Raw genomic sequence first — 17418 nt, 5'->3', positions numbered from 1 at the left:
ACTCAGGGCAAGCTTTTCCGGCTACGCTACTGTACGAGTCAGATCCGCTGGCCAGTCCATCTGCCATCAGCCACATATTCGCCGCAGTCGTGTTGACCGACTGTTTTAAGGGGCTTGGTGTTTGCCATTTTCATGGTCTGGAGCCAGAGATCTCCAGAATGAAGCCTGAACGGCCACTTTTGCGGGAAACAGAGACTCCTCCATTCGAGAGACACATTAGTCCTGCCGATAGATGACGCGGATAGTACAGGATCATGCTTGATCCCCGGAAACAGAAAGTATACCACAATGAGTCACGGAGACCGAGCTGGTGAATTGGCTGGAGATAGAAAATGGTGGATATGACATCTGGCAGGCACTGCTGGACTCGGAGGATGCATTATATGGCTTGTGCGATCCACCGGAGAAGCTGCCTACCGCTCGCACTACCGCTCGCCGTTACATATATTTATTGTGCGGATCAAAGATACGTAAGGGCAGTTTCCTCTGATGTGCACGAAATTAGCAATGCTTCGAAAACTTCCCAGAATATCGGCGGAATATCATACAAGTATGGTGGATTTGAACAGATCCCGTCATGGTGGATGTTGAAACAAGTATTAATAGCTTGCGCCAGGCCCGTGGAGATGTTGCCGAGTCGTGATTTGCTTGTTGCTTGGGACAAGGTAAGGATCGAACGACCCTGGCCTCATCGTATGGAGGTGATTGCTCGCTTCAAGATCCCAGCAGGCCAGAAAAATCCTCGTTTGATGTCCCCAAATCTTGCGCTGCTACCGTGGCAGCTGCTGCGCGTTATCCGCAAGTGGGAGATCACCTGTGCAAGGCTGGCCTTTAAGGCAAGGCCCTCATGCCGCATTTATTGACTTCATGTCACTGGCGCAATGCTCATCAGGCCGCCAGCACTCATAGCATGTTTAACTGACATATAGGACCCCGATTCCTTCCCCTGCAACCGCGCCCGGATACTCCAAGTACTCGTGCTCGATGAGAAGACAATCATGAAGATGAAATCGACGACTCTCGCAGCAGCCTTCGGTGTGGCTGCGCGACTGGCGGGCAAGGCTCTTTCCACGCCATCGGGGACTGCATCCAAGACGCCCAACGTCCTCCTTATTTTGACTGACGATCAAGATCTCCTGATGGATTCTATCGACTATATGCCCAACGTGGACAGATTGATCAGCCAAAACGGAACGACGTTTCAAAAGCATTACTGCACCATGGCTCTCTGCTGTCCATCGAGAGTCAGTCTGTTTACGGGCAAGTGTGTCCACAACACGAACGTCACCGATGTCAGACCACCGTATGGTGCATACTCGAAATTCGTGTCACAAGGCTTGAACGATGACTATCTGCCGCTGTGGCTGCGAGACGGAGGGATCAATACCTATTACGTCGGCAAGTTTTCGAATGGACACAGCATAGACAATTACAAGGACCCTCAGGCGAGAGGATGGACCGAGAGCAAGTATGTGATTATGCTTGAACTCGCCCCTTTGGATTTTTCCAGCCTTGTTAATACACCATCAGTTTCCTTCTTGAGCCGGGTCAGTATGACTATGAGAACACGACGTGGGCTCTCAACAATCAACACTGGAAGTCGTATCCTGGTGACAACGCCATCACTCTGACTACGGAGAACGCTCTGCATATGCTCGACAAGGCTGCGACAGCCGGTAAACCGTTCTTTCTCACGGTAGCTCCCGCCGTACCGCACGTAGGACTACGCTCGGATGGTAAAGGATCATTCGCGCCGATTCCCCAGAAAAAGTGGGCAAATGCATTTCCGAACGCGAAAGTACCGCGAACCAAGAACTGGAACCCTCAGAACATAGATGGAGCAGTCTCCTGGCACCAGAACCTCCCATATCAGAACCAGACCCTGGTCGATGAGCTCGACGCGTTCTACCGGGCGCGACTGCGGGCCGTCGCTGGCCTCGATGACATGGTCGCCGACCTTGTCGCAGCATTGGAGAGCTACGGCATCCTAGAAAACACCCACGTCATATACACAGCCGACAACGGATACCACATATCGCAACACCGCCTGGGCCCGGGGAAGAAGTCCGGCTTCGAGACCGACATCAACATTCCCATGGTCTGGCGTGGCCCAGGGGTACCGGCGGGCAAGGTCCGAAATACCATCACCACGCACACCGATCTTGCTCCCACGTTTCTGGGCATTTTCGGACTCCCTCCACGGACAAGCTTTGACGGCAGTGTCATTGACTTTGAGACCGAGGCCATAATCTCCACGGGCGGCGCCGGCGCGGTGGTCGAACACGTCAACGTCGAGCACTGGGGATCTGCCAATGCGTACGAGTTGGTGGCGCCTCATGCCGATTACACGGTCAAGGGCGAAGACAACAACACGCAAAAGTCCGTGCGGCTACAGGGCGCCAATGGTAGTCACAGCCTCTACTATGCCGTCTGGTGCACCAACGAGCACGAACTCTACGACATGTCGACCGATGCTCAGCAGGTCGACAACCTCCTACCGCATGTGTTGGACATTTCACAAATTGCAGCACAAGCACAAGCACCTGATGACGGCGACGGCGACGGCAATGGCAATGGCAAACAGCTCCTGGGACGACCACTCCAGAGAGTCGTCGCGCGGCTCGACGCCCTACTCATGGTGCTCAAGTCGTGCGTCGGCATCGAATGTACCGACCCCTGGGCCCAGCTTCATCCACAGGGCGACGTCAACAGCCTGCAGGATGCACTCGCCGAGCAGTACGACCAGTTCTACGCCTCCCAGCCCAAGGTCATGTTCTCGGCGTGCAAGCAAGGGTACTTGATCGAGTATGAAGGCCCACAGCAGGCGATACATTACGCTGCCGGCGGCGGCTTCGAATCCGGTCAGAAAATGTCGTCGAATTACACCGATACCAGTGGCGTGTCGATGTCGGCTTGGAGCTCATAGAAAGGTCATGACGCCTAATTGTTCCATTATTCCAAGATACTTTTGACCCATAACTAAAGACCAGGGAAGTGGTGGACGCCGGGTGGCTTCCACCCACATCCAGCGTTAACCCATTTCACCCGACTGCTCTACAATAGCCTCCAAACAGGGGATTCAAGTAGGCCCTCGCGCATCGGCTCAAGAGAAAAACAACCACCTCCAGAGCTGGCATGCGCCTTTCCCGTCGGTCTAACTTGGTCGACAACGATAGAAGCCACGAACCGGCCAGCCAATTTGATGTTTATCAGGTCTTTACCATGCTTCATTCAGTCGCCCGTCTTCGGATGCCGTTGACAGTGTCTCTGAACGGATGCTGGTGACATGCCTGGCGAGAATGTCGAGCAAGTTGCTACAGTAGACCTGAAGCCAGGCTGGACGTCTGTCATCCTGAAGTTTTCTATTTGATGGTATGGGACGACCTGTCACTTTCCCATTCAATTCACACGTCCCGACGTGTGAAGATATCATTCATGGAGAGAGAAAGAGAGGCAGAATAGAACAAAAAGATCGACTGACACTTCATTCACATTCGCCACAGTTTCGCACCATCTGAGTCCCCACTTCTACTCTACCACACTCCAGCCGAGCGACGAGCACCCTTCTCACATTGCGGCCGACGAGGCTCCCCTCCCATAATAGCATCAGAATATTTGCCTGTAAACCTCTCCTGCCATACCTCTCTTCACTCATGTCGATTGAAATTGTGGTACGCGGCCGTTGCCTTCAACCCCACCTCATGTCGGTACACCAAAATCGTTCATATAGATTCATGTCCCTCAGTAGCACTCCCAATATTGATATCCTTCCTCTTTAAGCATTACCCCTCGACCGTCCAAAGATCTCCCAAGGAGCTGTTCATATTCCAGACTACCCGACGCTTGATGTTCTGATCAAGAATAGCTTCCATGGTCCATTACGCGTGGGACGTGCCTCCCAAGTCAGTTGCTCTCGTCCCGGATAAGTGCCACGATCATGCTGTAGAGATAGAAAAAGAACATGACAAGATGGAAGCCCAGCTTGATGAATGATTCCTGCAACGCTGTCAGCGTCGGCTCCCCACACCTCAGGACTTCGTTCACGAGCATACCTTCTTGTGAACATTCAATTTCCGGAAAATCTCGGTCGCATCAAGGAGATGTTGGTTGTCAAGGATCCTGCAAGTGTGATCTTATCAGCCCATGTATGCTTCTTGGTGCACGAGGGTACGCACTTCTTCGCATTGAAAGCCAGGAGAGGCAGGTTCAACAACAATGCTAGCCAGTATCCATTGATCAAGAAGAGGAAGGTCAGGAATGCGTGAACGGCAGCTTCAGGGATGATGTAGGTGTTGAGGCGGTTGCAGAGGTCAATCGGATTGATATAGTCACTATTGAACCATCTGTCAGCAAAAAGAGCGCCCGGCCTTTGTCCCTGGATTTCATGACTGACCATTCCAGATCGCTGTACATGATTGTGAAGAAGACTTGGAGGAAAAGGTTGACGGCATTTATTAGTACGGCGAGCAGGTATAACCACGCTTCGCCCGACATTTTGTGCCTCTCTCTTGCCTGCGCAAGCAAGGACTGGAGTTTATCAGGAGCTCAAACAAGCAGGATTTTTCGGTTGTCGAAAGATGGGCGCCGTGTAGGACCGCAATGCGCAGGGAAGGCTGGGAAGTGCAGCCTGGAGAGGGGCAAGACGGGTGTCCCGAACAGCTGGGGAGTTCGTTGCTGGGAGGAAAAGCTACTGTGCGATGGCTTGATGGCTGAAGATTTCTGGAGCGAAAAACAACAGGCTGTCCTTTTGCGAGGGATGGGCAGATTTGGTAGGGTGCGAGGTGGTGGTAGCAAAGTCACTTCTCAAGCAAAGTGACTAGGATGCAAAAAGGCACGAGAGGAATGAGATCAGTTTCCGTGGGGAGCGAAATGTTGGCAGGTAGCTTTGGGCATGAGAGACTGAGAGTGGGCGTCGCAGCGGCATTTTGATGGTCCTGCCGGCCGACGTCACATGCTGATTGCGATTACCACTCACCCACTGGATTACCCATTTGGGGCTGCAGTGCCTCCTGCTTAACTCCGGTATCCTGATCATATTCTGATTTCCCCTTCCTCGTTGTACATGCGTGACATGCGTAAGTGTAAGTCGTCAACGCAGACGATATTCTCATCTACCCGTGTATGTGTGGTGCGCAACCATATCCTGGAGACCACCTGCATCGTATCGTCAAGATCCCTTTCGTTAGACCATACATCCAGAACCCAACCCTTCTATATCTACTCGTACATGGGGTATCAATGAAGGAAAACCAGACAGACCTCTATGAATAACTGTCCACCCAACAAGACCAACACCACAGCAGTCGCCGCCGGTGGTTTTGTAGCACAAAAGAATCCCTGGGCCCCAACGCCTGTTCGATGTAGAACCAAACGCCGTCCCTCAATTCCGGATCGCTTCGATTGATGAAGGCAACCGCACCCCATTAGGGAATCTTAACGCGCTCGGACAATAAGTCTCGCAGCCAAGTGTAAGATGGTGCTCTCTCGACTGGTCGATAACCCGTAACTGCTCTTGAAGTGCTGGATTATGCCCAAAAGTATCAATGCCTCCTCTCTGCTCAACCATCGTCCGTAAGGCTTCCGCATGAAGTTCGACTTCACTCCTCTGTCCGAAATCCGATGTGTAAGCCATTAGTAAGAGCACTGCTTGGATGTTGGAGTCGGAGCTGGCGTGGTCGGCAACACAAAGTCGATTCCATAGGAGATTCGTCCCTCTGCCGTAATGTGTCTGCGCATCAACTTGATCCTGGACTGTCTCGGGACTGGAGAATAACTTCCATCGCATCGCGTAGGCGTAGGCTAGCAAAAGATTTCGTGAGGCTTCGTGCTCACGCATGTATGCCACGGCCGTGTCCAAGAAGTTCCTGCTGCGGCAGTGAACGCAAAAATTGGCGGTATCTAGAAGCCTGGTTAGTCTCACAGTCTGAAAAATCTGGTCAACACGTACAAAATTGCAAGATTGAGTCTTCTGAATCTATTGTCGCGCCTGGCGTCATCATCGACTCTGTGGCTGACACTGGGATGGAATGGTTGTCTTCTGAATCAAGAGCGTTCGAGGATACGCTCCCCAGATCAGGTCGGTCAGATATCGAGGGCGCAGGAGAGATTGAAACAGAGCTCGTGGCACTACTCGTTGATGTTTCCGTGCTCAATGGAGGGCGTCTGCCCCATTCGAAGTATCGAGTCTGGCTGGAGCGGCGCAACAATCTCGAACGCGTTTCCCGCCGCTGTGCCGCCGAATGGTATGCGGTATGTCTTTGAATAGCACTCCTGACGTTTGGATCTTGACTGTCAACGAACTCGACCACGTTGGGTCGACGCGTCGCAGAGTTCTTTCTCGAACCACCATTTGAGTTGTCGTCTTGAGCAGTCTCACCACCTGAAGACATGAATCGTTGATCTGGTATCGGGCTCTATGGTGGAAAGGAATGAGAGGACAGTGCCTGGTCTGCCGTGCCCAGGTATGGATGAGTCAATTGGGTGAATCTGACGATAAATATACCAGAAAGGATCAATCTCGAAGTATGTGTTAGGATTTCTCCCGCGTGTAATCAAAATTATGAAGGAATCAGACCTCTCCGAGGTCAACTGTTGTTCAAGTCAACCTTAGCGAGCGCAAGAGTGGAAAGGTATAGGCCGATGGAAGGGACCACGCCCATTTGGCATGCATGAGATTGCAAAGCATTGATATAGAAGTTCTGGAACACTCACGAGATACGGAGATCCATCTAGAGGGACAACGGCTGGCAGAGCGATGCTATTTAGGGCCAGGACTGATGGGGTTAAAGAGGCTCGGTAAATGTGCTGTGCATTGTGGAGGGATCTGGTTGCGTCGGTTCCTTTTCAGATGCAATTGCCGCCCAATGGGCTCCCCTTGGGTCGTTGTTCATGGTCCTGAGTCGCAGACAACGCGGGAAAAAATAACAGGGCGAGGCTTCCGTCTGTGTCGATTGTCTTACCACCTTCGAGCTGATTCCCTGGTGGTTTCTACGAGTAATGAAGCTGCACATAGGAGGAGTGAGGTATATACCTTGAGATCCGTACTTCTTCTGGTGGACCCACTGACTCGGTCACACTAAGCCGCGCCGGTCACTTGACGGGAAGAACTACTACATAATATACGCGACCCTCTTCAGCCCCGTTATATAATAGACTTCTCGGACCGCCCAGCCGTTCGCTTCGACACTCGGCATCATGGAGATCTTACACTCCATGGCCTTGTGACTTCCGATCGACCAGCGTCCGGTTTGTGGAAAGCGTCTGGCAACACGATCCCTTTGGCCCTGGCTTATCATCTGGGTGCCAGGGCCAAGAAGCGCATGAGAGAATTGGGAGTCTTTGTATGAAGAAAAGAGACCCGGGTCGGGACATCGGCCCTCCGTCCCAGGCCCATGAGTCGACATTCGTACGATGGTGGTGCCTTCGTGGAAGCAAGTAGGCCGGAAAGGGCCGGCTGCATGTACAAGTACGTCTTGAGGCAGGTTCCGATTGGACCTCACAACAAGTCAGCTGACCTCTGAGGTTTGCGAGACAAGGAACCGGACCGAAGAATGGGGGATAGGCATTTCAAACATATAAGTACACAGTATTGCAAGCGTCTATCTTTGCCTCCGCCCTAATCGTTCTTGCATATACTGTGTACTGTGTACTGTGTACTGTGTGAGAGTGGGCGTTTCCGAGAATTTCGAGAAACTTCCCGATATGCTTGGAGAAGGGAGCGAGGGGTTTTGGCCGCCACTCAAGCCCACTTCCACACATCTCGAGAAAGTGAGGACGATGATGGACGTGGGTTGTTAGTTGCTAGGCTGCACGGTTGTGTACTTACTGTGTTAACTGTGGTAGGCTGCCGTGCCTGCGTAGATTTTCTAGAAGCCGTGCTTGAAAAAGTCCCGATTCTAGCAAACGCTAGTGGCGTCCAGTCTGCTGAAAATCAGGGTCCTCCGAGGCTCCCAAATGTACGCGAAATCCTGAATGGACGACACAAGTACCGACCGTGCATAGTACTTTGTACCGCAGTGGCACAGTATGGCCTAGTAGGTAGTGGAAAACTCCGCGTGATGGGGTCATGTGAGGCGAAGGGTGGCTGAGAGAGACCCTCAATTGGATTTTGATACCCCACATAAACACCTCGCATCAGTCCTTTTTTAACGTCACCTCTTTCTTCGCGCATCTTCGCGACGCGTCTCTCTTTCATTGTACTACTGTGTATTGTCTGATACGCAGTATACACAGCTAACTAAGTGGCAATGAACAATTGTCAAGGCTAAGTGGCAAACCCCGGATGGCGAACCCTCCAGATACTCGCATGCTGCTGCCTGCCAAGTGGCACCTACTATTTGCCACCATGCTCAACGACCATTTCAATGACCATGGGCAGCAGAACTACTGTTTTAGTGTGACAAGAAGGATTTTGTCACTTTCGCCCCCCTCCCGGATGCGTATGGTAAGTGGCAATGCTCTATTTCAACCCATTGGGTGAGAGATAAGAAGTCGAAGGAGTAGCCTCCAAATCGATAGCTACTTTGAGAAGCACAGAAAAAGAAGACGCGAGATAAGATATGCTGGTTCGTCGAAGTGAATGTGGAATGGGCAGTGAAGTTGAGAATGTGCAGTGCAACAACGGCGAATATCTGGATTCGCAGTCCCTCTTCCGGCGTCGCCCCTTGATACGCCGTGCTGTGATACGACGTCCACCTCCTTCCGGTTTGTTATCTTGTGGGACTGGCAAGCTCATTTCCAGCTCTTCTCAGGAACACAGTTCCGGAGACGTAAAGCTGCGCATCCTCGAGGCGACAACTTGCCACCGCCAGGTAACCGGAAAGCACTTGACTTCAATGGTACAAACTAGGCAAATGAAGCAGGAGCGGGAATTTAATCAACTTCTACTGTTACTTGGTAGTCGGCCTCTTCGGGCTAAGGGAAGTTCTGACAAGAGACGATGGTCGAGCTGGCTTTCTTTAGGTGGGACGTGGGTCTGTTGCCGGCAAGCTCGCCGGACACTGAAAATAACCCCCCACCGGGCGCGCTGAAAGTTGGTTCGACGTGAATCGACCGTCGCAGTCAGGCAGCTCTATATAGGTCTTGGAAACAACGGAAGAGAAGGATGGATTAGAAGTGATGAAATTTTGGAAAACGATTAAAACTAGAGCCCGAGGCCGTATCGGCTGTTTTCTGGGGTCCTTAATCCGTCAACACATACAGGCGAGTAACTGCATACCTCAATCGAAATGCAGGCGATGCTATCGCCCTTTTCTTGTTTTTCCAGCCGTGCTCTTCCCATGAGTTGCCGTCTTCCGAGCCGATGATGCAGCGCTCCTCGTTTGAATACTGTAGCCTCCGTCTGGTGTTTCATTGACATTGACCCGAACCCCCTCATCATAGTCACTGTCGTCATCGTCGTCGTCGTCCTCCTCTTCTTCAGAGTCTGAAGGCGGTGCCAGATACCTCATGACCTCAGGTTCCTCGCCCGGAAGAAAAAGCTCGTCTTGTGGACGACGATACCTGGGAGCCTGATTTTGAGACAAGGCCGGTGGACCAGAGGCGACTCGTCGTTGTGGCGAAGCAAATCTCGGATCATTAGGATCAAAGCGGGGTGCCCTGCCAGTATTGGTTTGGTATGGGAGCTGATCGAGGGCAACATTGACAAGACTCGAGGTTGATCGTGCCCTCGGCTCCCAGTCAGGTTCGGATGGGTCAGGCCGGGGAGCACGAGAGGAGCCGGCAGCGTACACTGCCTCTGGATTCGAAGCATAACGGCTGGGGTAATATGGAGCCACCTGCTGGAAATGTTGTTGCTGCCTCAGCGACTGACTCGAGTTTGTGCGAGAGCCTTGACGAAGGGGCTCGGCCTGGCGTGGACCGGCGACATGGAAGCCTTGAGAATAAGACACTCGACGAGCATAGTCAGACTCTGACGCTGGTAAGGCATAAGAGGTGACAAGATCGTCCCGACCGTCACGAGCGGAGCTGTTTGATGCTACACTCCTCCCTCGGCTTCGTCCGTCCACCATCTTGCCCTTTGGCGAATTGCTCGCTGACTTGTCAGGCTTGCTTGGCTTCTTGCGGGCCTCAACTGGCTTGCGTCTGACTTGTGCCTCTTTCTTGCTCTTAGGGGCCGCTTTTGGAGCTGCCGAGGGACGTGGAGGGGTTTGGGTCCGCTCTAAACGTTCCAAGGCATCAATTTCTGCTCGGGTCAACTTCACATTGGGCTTACCCAGAGCCCGAGCACGCGCGATTCTCTCAAGAGCAGTCCGCACAAGCATGTCTTCCTTGTCCCTGTAAACCATTTGCAAGTCCGATCGTCTCGTAAGGCCCGTAGGATAATCATATTCGTCTTCGTCCTCGGAAGGGGTAAAATCGTCGTCGAGTGCAGCACCTGAACGCCGCCGGCGCGCACCGTTACCGCCCAAATCTATGCCAGTAAAGTGAAGTTCATCAGAAGTAAATCTTTGTTGATCCAGCCCAACACCGTGTGAATAGTCATCATCTGCATCCAGCTCTTCCACACGAGCATCATACTCCCACTGTCGTTGTTGCGACTCCCACAACCTGTCGTTCTTCCCCTGTCGTCCCCCTCGTGGTGGTCTTCCCCAAGGGGGCATATCGTATGGAGTTCGCGGCCGACCACCTAGACCGCCTCCTCGGAAAAAGCATTCTCGATTGGTCTGTCCATGAGCGAGGCATGGCCGAGAATGGTGACACCAGTAGCACCGATCAGCCACAAGAACGTGCCGATAGGCGAGGCAATGAATGCAATGGGAACAGAAACACAGGCCAAGCCGGTGTAGAGTTGCGAAGTAGTAGCACGGAAAGTGCCGATCTCGAGATCTCCTCCTTGTAATCTGCCAATCGTCCACATACCACCGACCACGAGGACAATATCAAAGAGAAGCCAGAGGTTGGTGAGCAGGCTGTAGATGCTGAGCATGACAAAGACCACAGCATAGTTGCTGGAAAAGTAGCTGAGGTTGTAGTTGACTCTGCTTTGAACTTCACCGAAGTTGTTGGGTTTTGACAGTCTCTTGAGGTCCAAGAACTCGGATATTGGTTTGATGTTGGCAAATCGAGACGCGAGAGGCTGCGAGCGGACACTGCTGAAGCGGTCGGAAAGGTTGAGGCGGGACGTCAACGCGTCGAGAGGGATACTGATGCGAGCCATTATGTTTGGAGGGGACGTGATTGAGAGTCAAGTGAAAACTGCGGTGTTTTGGGAGTTGAAAAGGGTGACTTGATCTTTGTTAGCAGAGGGAGACAGGCCGCAAATGATGTAGCACGTACAGTTTCTTGAATACGGTGAACGCGTTGGTTGTAAGACAAAGGCGAAAAATTGAGGGTGTGATGGATGATTTAACGACAGTGAAGCGAGCCGGTAAAGAAAGACGAGGACAAAGGGGCAGAACCAGGCACCGGGGGTTTTTCTTTGAGGTCGTTGAGAATCACCCCCTGTCGAGGAAGGTTTGCTGACTGAGGAATAAATCTCGAGGGGCCTGCTCCGCAAAGGCCCGCCAAACGAAAGGTGAAAGGTTCGCGGCGCAGGCGAATCTCCAATCTGTCAGCCGCAAATCTGATTTCCTCGCTTGCGAAGATGGGAGGGCGCAGCCACAACTGACACCCTCCTCCCCCTAAAAATGGATAATTGGACAATGATTGGGACAATTGATTCTTGGTTCGAGGACTCTAGACACTGTGTCCGAGATACTCTTCTGCCTTTCCTTGGGCCTGCTAGCTGCAGGCTCAAGGCACAGTGACTGCCATCGCTTTGTCTTCACCTGCGAGGTCTGAAGAGGAAAAAGAGAAGAGCAAGCTGTCAAACGGCGGGGGACCAGCCCACCGATAAATAGAACTTCCCTCTCCTCGCCTCTTCTTTCATCACACTGTAGGCTACTGCACGTCCCACGGCTGGGTGGCTGCACTTTGTTCTCGAGCCCTGTTTATTGGACCACGTTTTTTGGGCAGCGACCCCGAAATCCCATCCGCCTTGATTTCGTTTCCATCCTCTGGTGTTTCCCAAAATCCGTCTCCAACTGCGCCGTGTTGGCTACATTTCTTTTTGGTTGCCCTTCCATTGGGGGTAGTGGGTGAAGATGAGGCCGCGAATCCTGCACTACTTTGTCCTCTGCACCCTGCTCCTGTTGGTCGCAGCCTGGACGAAGGAGGACTATGAGATATTCAGACTAAAGGACGAGGTTGAGGCCGCAGAGGGTCCCAACGTGTCCTTCTACGATTTTCTAGGTGTCAAGCCCTCCGCAACTGTCGATGAAATTGGTAAAGCCTTTCGGAAGAAATCGCGTGCTCTGCACCCAGACAAAGCCAAACATTCCTTCGTCGCTTCGAAGTCCATGCCAACCCCCAAAAAGCCAGGCGAAAAAAAGAAATCCGGCGTCCATGTTTCCAAGGGGCCTTCAGAAAGAGAAATTCAACGCTTCCTCAAACAAGCTGGGGAAAGATACAGCCGGTTGGGTGTGGTCACGAACGTCCTGAAGGGACCGGAAAGAGAAAGATATGATTTCTTCTTGAAGCATGGTTTCCCAGCATGGCGAGGGACTGGCTACTACTATTCAAGATACCGACCTGGATTTGGGACTGTGTTGGTAGGGTTGTTCCTGGTGTGTGGTGGAGGTGCCCATTACTTTGTCTTGGTCACAAGCTACAAGCGACAACGCGAATTCATGGAAAGATACATCAGGCATGCTAGAAAGACTGCCTGGGGAGATGAATCCGGTATACGAGGAATCGCTGGCCTTGGCCAACCAGCAGATGTTCCTGCACCGGTTGAGGAAACCGACTCAATGGCAAACCTGAACCGACGACAAAAGCGAGAAATGGAACGACAAAACAAAAAGGACAAAACAGGCAAGAGCAAGCCAGCACCGAAGGCTGCTCCTGTTCAATCATCGCCGACCGGTGATAGACGACGGGTCACCGCCGAGAACGGGAAAATTCTGGTGGTTGACTCTCTTGGAAATGTGTTCCTGGAAGAAAAGGATGATGATGGAGAGGTCCAAGAATTTCTCCTCGACTTGGACGAAATACACAAGCCAACTATCTGGGACACAGCAGTTGTCCGTCTACCAGTGTGGCTGTACAGAAAAGCATTTGATCCCTTCCTCAAGAATACTGAGCCAATACCGATGAATGAGGCCACCCCGTCAGAAGTCGATCAGCTCGTCGAGAAGGTGTCCGAAAGCATCCACAGTGCCGTCACAGAGAAGTTGCCGACGCCCGACATGAGTTCCAGCCAGATATCTGACTCTGGCTTTGAGATTGTCGATTCTTCGGGAATCGAGAACGAGATTGAGAAGGCATCTGCTGCAGCCGGAGTTAAAAAGAGAGGCAAAAGGGGGAAGAAATGAGCCGATAGACCATCACAGTCCTGAGCGACCGGACGCAGATAGCTTCCATAGAGAGAGCGAATGAACGAAATCAGAAACCCATGATCAGAATGTCTTGTCTTCAGTCGCTTGCAGTTTTAGTCGTGACGTATCGTTACTGAAAATAATCTGGCTAGGTACGGATATTCGCTAATGCTTTTCATTCTTCCCCAAGGCCAAACTCGCGCATCCCATCTTCGATGCCATGCTTAGATAAACATCTTCGCAATCCCCATTAGACTCGAAATACTATCCCCAACGCCACTACTCATGCCCGGCAGTGATGTCCCGCCTTCAAAATCCCTCGCCCCACCTCTAGAGTAGTACCGTTCCGTTGTCTGCCTCGATGTACCGCCCATCATCCGATGGAGACCGGGCGGTAACCTGATACCCACCTGCGCGAGGAGTTTTGCCAGTGCTCCGCCTGTGATCAGAGGCATTATGACCAGTAGGAACACCTTGAGCGGGTGCCGACGCATGTAGGAATATATCTCGCGCAGAAAGCGGCGGATGCGGTTGATGAAGCCGGACCGGGGACGTGCACGGGAAGAATGGTGCCCTCGCGACGAAGAGCCACCGCCGAAGGAAGAGAAGAAAGAGGATGCGGAGCGGGAGTAGGATGGGCGTGAGGCGTAGTAGGCTTTGCGAGAGGGCGAACGAGACCGAGACCGGTCGCGGATCCCGTCGTTCCAGAAGCCCATGATAAGACGTGTACTGTGTATATGAAGTAATAGATGGGACGGCTTGCTCCAGCCCGTGCTTGAAGGCCGCGGGTGGCAGTGGGTGCCAAATGAGTCGGGGCGCTGGCTGCGCAGAGGAATGTGGTGAGAGCAAGGGCCTCGACTGCTTCGGTTGGACTGGTCTGGTGGTAGTCCTTAAGATCTGGTATGTCCTTGTGGGTGAATTCTGGCCTCAATCAGTGGCTCGTTTGTCGGCATGAACACTTAAGGATCAGTGCGTCAGCCAAAGTGAAAGTTACATGTTTCGTTGAAGAACAATTTCTCAGGTAGCACCATAGACCGCTGAACTGACAATTGGAGAGGCTGGAGAACTAGAAGGGCGCTAGCGAGGCTGCACCCCTACTTTTAGCGTGTCGAATTGATTGGCTGTGGCCTTTGCTCCAGATTCGGCGCTACAAGCCACTGTGGCTGCAACGACATAAACGTCATCGCTTCTGAATGCGATCTTTGAACAGGGAGGGAGTGCTGTACCTCTTGTCGTCTATCCTGCTTGATCTATCCTCAATCCTCACAAACCAGTTTACTTGTCTCCTACACGCTCTTCATATCTTTAGGTTGTCCATGCTTGGGTGTACCACATACTTTTCATTCCATCCCATCGCTTACATCTGAGCCTTGTTGTTCATCCAAGGCGCAGTTTAGGCGCCTCTATCGTTCACCCACCATGTCAAGCCTTCCAGACTATTGTGAGTGCTTACAATCAGTTTCAACTGCTGTGTCTGCTAACACCATTCTTGAGACTCCATCCTCGAAATCACGTCCACGGCTACAGACCTAGAGATCAAGCGAGCGTACAAAAAGGCCGCCCTCAAATGGCACCCCGACCGCGTCCCAGTTGACTCACCCGAGCGTCCTAAGCGCACCAAACGTTTCCAAGCCATCAACGATGCATACTACACACTTTCTGACGTCACGAGACGGCGAGACTACGACGAAGCACGCCGCTTCCACACCACATTCACGGAGGAGGATGTGGACGAGGAAATCCCGCGCCGCACACAACCTGGTTCCAACACCTGGAGTTCTTTCTTCTCCAATTTCGGCAGAAGTGGTAACCAAGAAGAGAAGTTCTCGAACGATCAATTCGAAAGTGCATTTGCTGAAATGATGGGGGAGGCCTCGATGGCAGACGGAGCAGAGCAAGAAGCAGGCTCGGCGCAACCCAAACCAGGCTCGTTCTGGGCAGTGTTGGGAGGTCTAAGTGGTGCAACGCTGGGCTTCATTTTTGCCAATTTTGCAGGTGCCATCCCTGGTGCCGCTGCGGGCTGGAAGTTTGGCAGGCTCAGAGATGAGAAGAAGCAGCCTGTTTATAATACCTTCCAGCAGTTGCCTCAGGGTGATAAGGCGAAGTTATTGAGCGAGTTGGCGCAAAGGCTCTTTGCAAGTGCTCTTGGCAGTTGAAATGGCGAGGAAACTTCACGTGCATGGGCAATTCGGACTATTCCAGCATTGGCGTTTTGTGGGAATACCTGGGTATCACTACCAATGGCGCGCTGGCGCGGCAGATACTACATGGGAGAGATGCAGTCTGGCAGAAATCAGGAAGCGAACCTGATGTTGCGTTTCGAGATCTGCTCCAGCAACCCCAGAGCATGAGTTCTAGATGTGACGCAATGTACTGAGTTTTGACGGGAACAACAAAGAACTCTGGATATGGTATTTCATGCTTCTTCTCTATTGTCGTAATGTAGCATATAACACATTATTAATCCAGAAAAGGATAACCGCCGGGTGTCCTCATCTGTGGGAAGAACCTTTATGCGTGAAGTCCTCGATGCGACATGCAAATCTGATATCCAACCAACGCCATGCAATGCACCCTGTATATCCTTTTTGGGTCGCCTCGTAAGATTTTGTGCAAGTGTTGTTTTTATCCTCACATAGATGATACTGTTGTCCAACTGACCACGAGGAATGGAAACGAAGTAGAACGGCTGGGACTGATTGATTTAGATCCTAAACCGGCCAACGCCCCATTTCTTCTGCCTTCCCAAGTCGCCATGACTCTGCGGATATCCCGCATTCGTACCGTTCGTCATGGGGGCGCCTCTATACGCACCAGCCTCGAGATCATCGCCAGGAGTGACATTCGAATTCTGATTTGGCCCAGCACTGTCCGTCGTCAAGGGCGCACCAGGTTGGTGTCCATGGTTAACCTTTTCCATTTCCTGCTTGAGCGCCCAGCCCTGCGGCATATGGTGCGCGGTTCTCACGCTGGGCAAGAGATCCAGCAAGAACGACAAGATGTAGAAGGTAAAGATCAGTGCGACGACCCATTCAAGCACGGCGGCGACATTCTGGTGACTCGTGAAGGTCGTGCTCGCGAAGGCAATGGCCAGGGCAACCTCGACGAGGATGAACGTGAGTTTGACCCAGAAGCTGATGCGCAGGATCCGGTGGGATCGGTAGTGGATGCCCAGACGCTGGTACTCGGCGCACAGGAAGATTGCGGACAAGATGTAGCCGGCAATAAACAGGAGGAGAAAGCCGTCATGCATGTGCGGGTGGCGATATGTGTCGAATATAGACAGGAGGATGAGGCCTGCGGATCCGGCGACCGCGCAAACGATGGCGAGGACGGACAGGACCTTTTGCGCGGTCGACGTGTTCGGGGCGAGACGACCGGCGTGTCGGAGCCAGCGTTCGGCCATGAAGCCCAGGTCCAGGAAGACAGTCGTGATGACGGCGCCGGTGATGAAGAGCGGTTTGAGACTGAAGGCGCCCGTGTCGGATATGTAAGCTATCGTCTGCTGGGGCTCCATGGACGGTAGATGTCGGTGGCCCCTGGCTTCCCAGTCGACGAACAGTCCTAGGAGCATCCCGAGCCACCTAAGGCCCTATCAGCAAGAGTATGAGTGGAGGGGAGACGGGGAGACATACATTAACGCGGAAATAATGGGGAACAGCCAGCTGCCGAGATACCACATGTTTGAGAGGTGAAGACGGGTTTACGGTCCGCCCAGGACAGTGGAGGGAAGAGGGATTGCGGGACTGAGGGGAGAGAGAGAGTGTGTGTGTGTGTGTGGGTGGGTGGGTGGGTGGGTGGTTTTGGGGCAGCGGGAGGGTTCTATTCTCGTGGCGAGCAATGGGTGCAGATGCAAGATTAACGAAAGAGAAAGGGTATGTGCATGGTATTGATGGAAACTTCAAGGGTATTTGATGATTTGCAGGTACGGAGGTATGGGCTGGGGGGGTATTGGAGTTAGTGTCACGATTGCAGAGAAATCTACCTACCTTTACATCATATGTGGTATACGGATCTATGAAGCGGCGATGCCTCGTTAGTGCAGCAACCAGACTCTATGACA

At 52.5% G+C, this 17418-nt stretch overlaps 10 protein-coding genes across 10 annotated transcripts; 4 read left to right on the top strand and 6 right to left on the bottom strand.

Moving 5' to 3' along the window:
* Nucleotides 1-829: 829 nt before the first annotated feature.
* On the top strand, nucleotides 830-3106 carry PV05_09712 (uncharacterized protein). The gene is made up of 2 exons (XM_013456065.1): nucleotides 830-1468; nucleotides 1531-3106. The coding sequence occupies exons 1-2, from the start codon at nucleotides 999-1001 to the stop codon at nucleotides 2924-2926; spliced, it is 1866 nt and encodes a 621-aa protein (XP_013311519.1). The 5' UTR covers nucleotides 830-998; the 3' UTR covers nucleotides 2927-3106.
* Nucleotides 3107-3903: 797 nt separating this feature from the next.
* PV05_09711 (uncharacterized protein) lies at nucleotides 3904-4494 on the bottom strand (the record flags this gene model as incomplete). Its single annotated transcript, XM_013456064.1, has 4 exons — nucleotides 3904-3996; nucleotides 4053-4119; nucleotides 4176-4331; nucleotides 4394-4494. The coding sequence occupies 4 exons, from the start codon at nucleotides 4492-4494 to the stop codon at nucleotides 3904-3906; spliced, it is 417 nt and encodes a 138-aa protein (XP_013311518.1).
* Nucleotides 4495-5380: 886 nt separating this feature from the next.
* PV05_09710 (uncharacterized protein) lies at nucleotides 5381-5836 on the bottom strand (the record flags this gene model as incomplete). The annotated part of the gene is made up of 1 exon (XM_013456063.1): nucleotides 5381-5836. One exon carries the CDS (start codon nucleotides 5834-5836, stop codon nucleotides 5381-5383), a length of 456 nt encoding a protein of 151 aa, XP_013311517.1.
* Nucleotides 5837-8175: 2339 nt separating this feature from the next.
* PV05_09709 (uncharacterized protein) lies at nucleotides 8176-9256 on the top strand. The gene is made up of 2 exons (XM_013456062.1): nucleotides 8176-8564; nucleotides 8613-9256. The coding sequence occupies exons 1-2, from the start codon at nucleotides 8559-8561 to the stop codon at nucleotides 9027-9029; spliced, it is 423 nt and encodes a 140-aa protein (XP_013311516.1). The 5' UTR covers nucleotides 8176-8558; the 3' UTR covers nucleotides 9030-9256.
* Nucleotides 9240-10601, bottom strand: PV05_09708 (uncharacterized protein; the record flags this gene model as incomplete). Its single annotated transcript, XM_013456061.1, has 1 exon — nucleotides 9240-10601. The coding sequence occupies one exon, from the start codon at nucleotides 10599-10601 to the stop codon at nucleotides 9240-9242; it is 1362 nt and encodes a 453-aa protein (XP_013311515.1).
* Nucleotides 10602-10627: 26 nt separating this feature from the next.
* PV05_09707 (uncharacterized protein) lies at nucleotides 10628-11158 on the bottom strand (the record flags this gene model as incomplete). The annotated part of the gene is made up of 1 exon (XM_013456060.1): nucleotides 10628-11158. The coding sequence occupies one exon, from the start codon at nucleotides 11156-11158 to the stop codon at nucleotides 10628-10630; it is 531 nt and encodes a 176-aa protein (XP_013311514.1).
* A 722-nt stretch (nucleotides 11159-11880) lies between these two features.
* Nucleotides 11881-13432, top strand: PV05_09706 (uncharacterized protein). Its single transcript, XM_013456059.1, has one exon. It carries the CDS (start codon nucleotides 12084-12086, stop codon nucleotides 13350-13352), a length of 1269 nt encoding a protein of 422 aa, XP_013311513.1. The 5' UTR covers nucleotides 11881-12083; the 3' UTR covers nucleotides 13353-13432.
* On the bottom strand, nucleotides 13014-14383 carry PV05_09705 (uncharacterized protein). Its single transcript, XM_013456058.1, has one exon. The coding sequence runs from the start codon at nucleotides 14069-14071 to the stop codon at nucleotides 13580-13582; it is 492 nt and encodes a 163-aa protein (XP_013311512.1). The 5' UTR covers nucleotides 14072-14383; the 3' UTR covers nucleotides 13014-13579.
* A 189-nt stretch (nucleotides 14384-14572) lies between these two features.
* On the top strand, nucleotides 14573-15841 carry PV05_09704 (uncharacterized protein). Its single transcript, XM_013456057.1, has 2 exons — nucleotides 14573-14796; nucleotides 14850-15841. The coding sequence occupies exons 1-2, from the start codon at nucleotides 14775-14777 to the stop codon at nucleotides 15509-15511; spliced, it is 684 nt and encodes a 227-aa protein (XP_013311511.1). The 5' UTR covers nucleotides 14573-14774; the 3' UTR covers nucleotides 15512-15841.
* On the bottom strand, nucleotides 15753-17147 carry PV05_09703 (uncharacterized protein). The gene is made up of 2 exons (XM_013456056.1): nucleotides 16991-17147; nucleotides 15753-16939 (listed from the first exon to the last, which is right to left on the bottom strand). Exons 1-2 carry the CDS (start codon nucleotides 17035-17037, stop codon nucleotides 16060-16062), a joined length of 927 nt encoding a protein of 308 aa, XP_013311510.1. The 5' UTR covers nucleotides 17038-17147; the 3' UTR covers nucleotides 15753-16059.
* Between the last annotated feature and the right edge of the window lie 271 nt (nucleotides 17148-17418).

This window comes from Exophiala xenobiotica (assembly GCF_000835505.1).
Source record: "Exophiala xenobiotica strain CBS 118157 unplaced genomic scaffold supercont1.6, whole genome shotgun sequence".
In the NCBI taxonomy this organism is placed as follows: domain Eukaryota; kingdom Fungi; phylum Ascomycota; class Eurotiomycetes; order Chaetothyriales; family Herpotrichiellaceae; genus Exophiala; species Exophiala xenobiotica.
This window is presented reverse-complemented; position numbering and strand designations above follow the sequence as displayed.

Coding starts and splice junctions, on each gene's coding strand:
- PV05_09712 (XM_013456065.1), top strand. CDS start 999: ATGAAGATGAAATCGACGACTCTCGCAGCAGCCTTCGGTGTGGCTGCG. Junction 1,469..1,530: donor AGAGGATGGACCGAGAGCAA/GTATGTGATTAT, acceptor ATACACCATCAG/TTTCCTTCTTGAGCCGGGTC.
- PV05_09706 (XM_013456059.1), top strand. CDS start 12,084: ATGAGGCCGCGAATCCTGCACTACTTTGTCCTCTGCACCCTGCTCCTG.
- PV05_09705 (XM_013456058.1), bottom strand. CDS start 14,071: ATGGGCTTCTGGAACGACGGGATCCGCGACCGGTCTCGGTCTCGTTCG.
- PV05_09704 (XM_013456057.1), top strand. CDS start 14,775: ATGTCAAGCCTTCCAGACTATT. Junction 14,797..14,849: donor GTCAAGCCTTCCAGACTATT/GTGAGTGCTTAC, acceptor ACCATTCTTGAG/ACTCCATCCTCGAAATCACG.
- PV05_09703 (XM_013456056.1), bottom strand. CDS start 17,037: ATGTGGTATCTCGGCAGCTGGCTGTTCCCCATTATTTCCGCGTTAAT. Junction 16,940..16,990: donor CCCATTATTTCCGCGTTAAT/GTATGTCTCCCC, acceptor ATAGGGCCTTAG/GTGGCTCGGGATGCTCCTAG.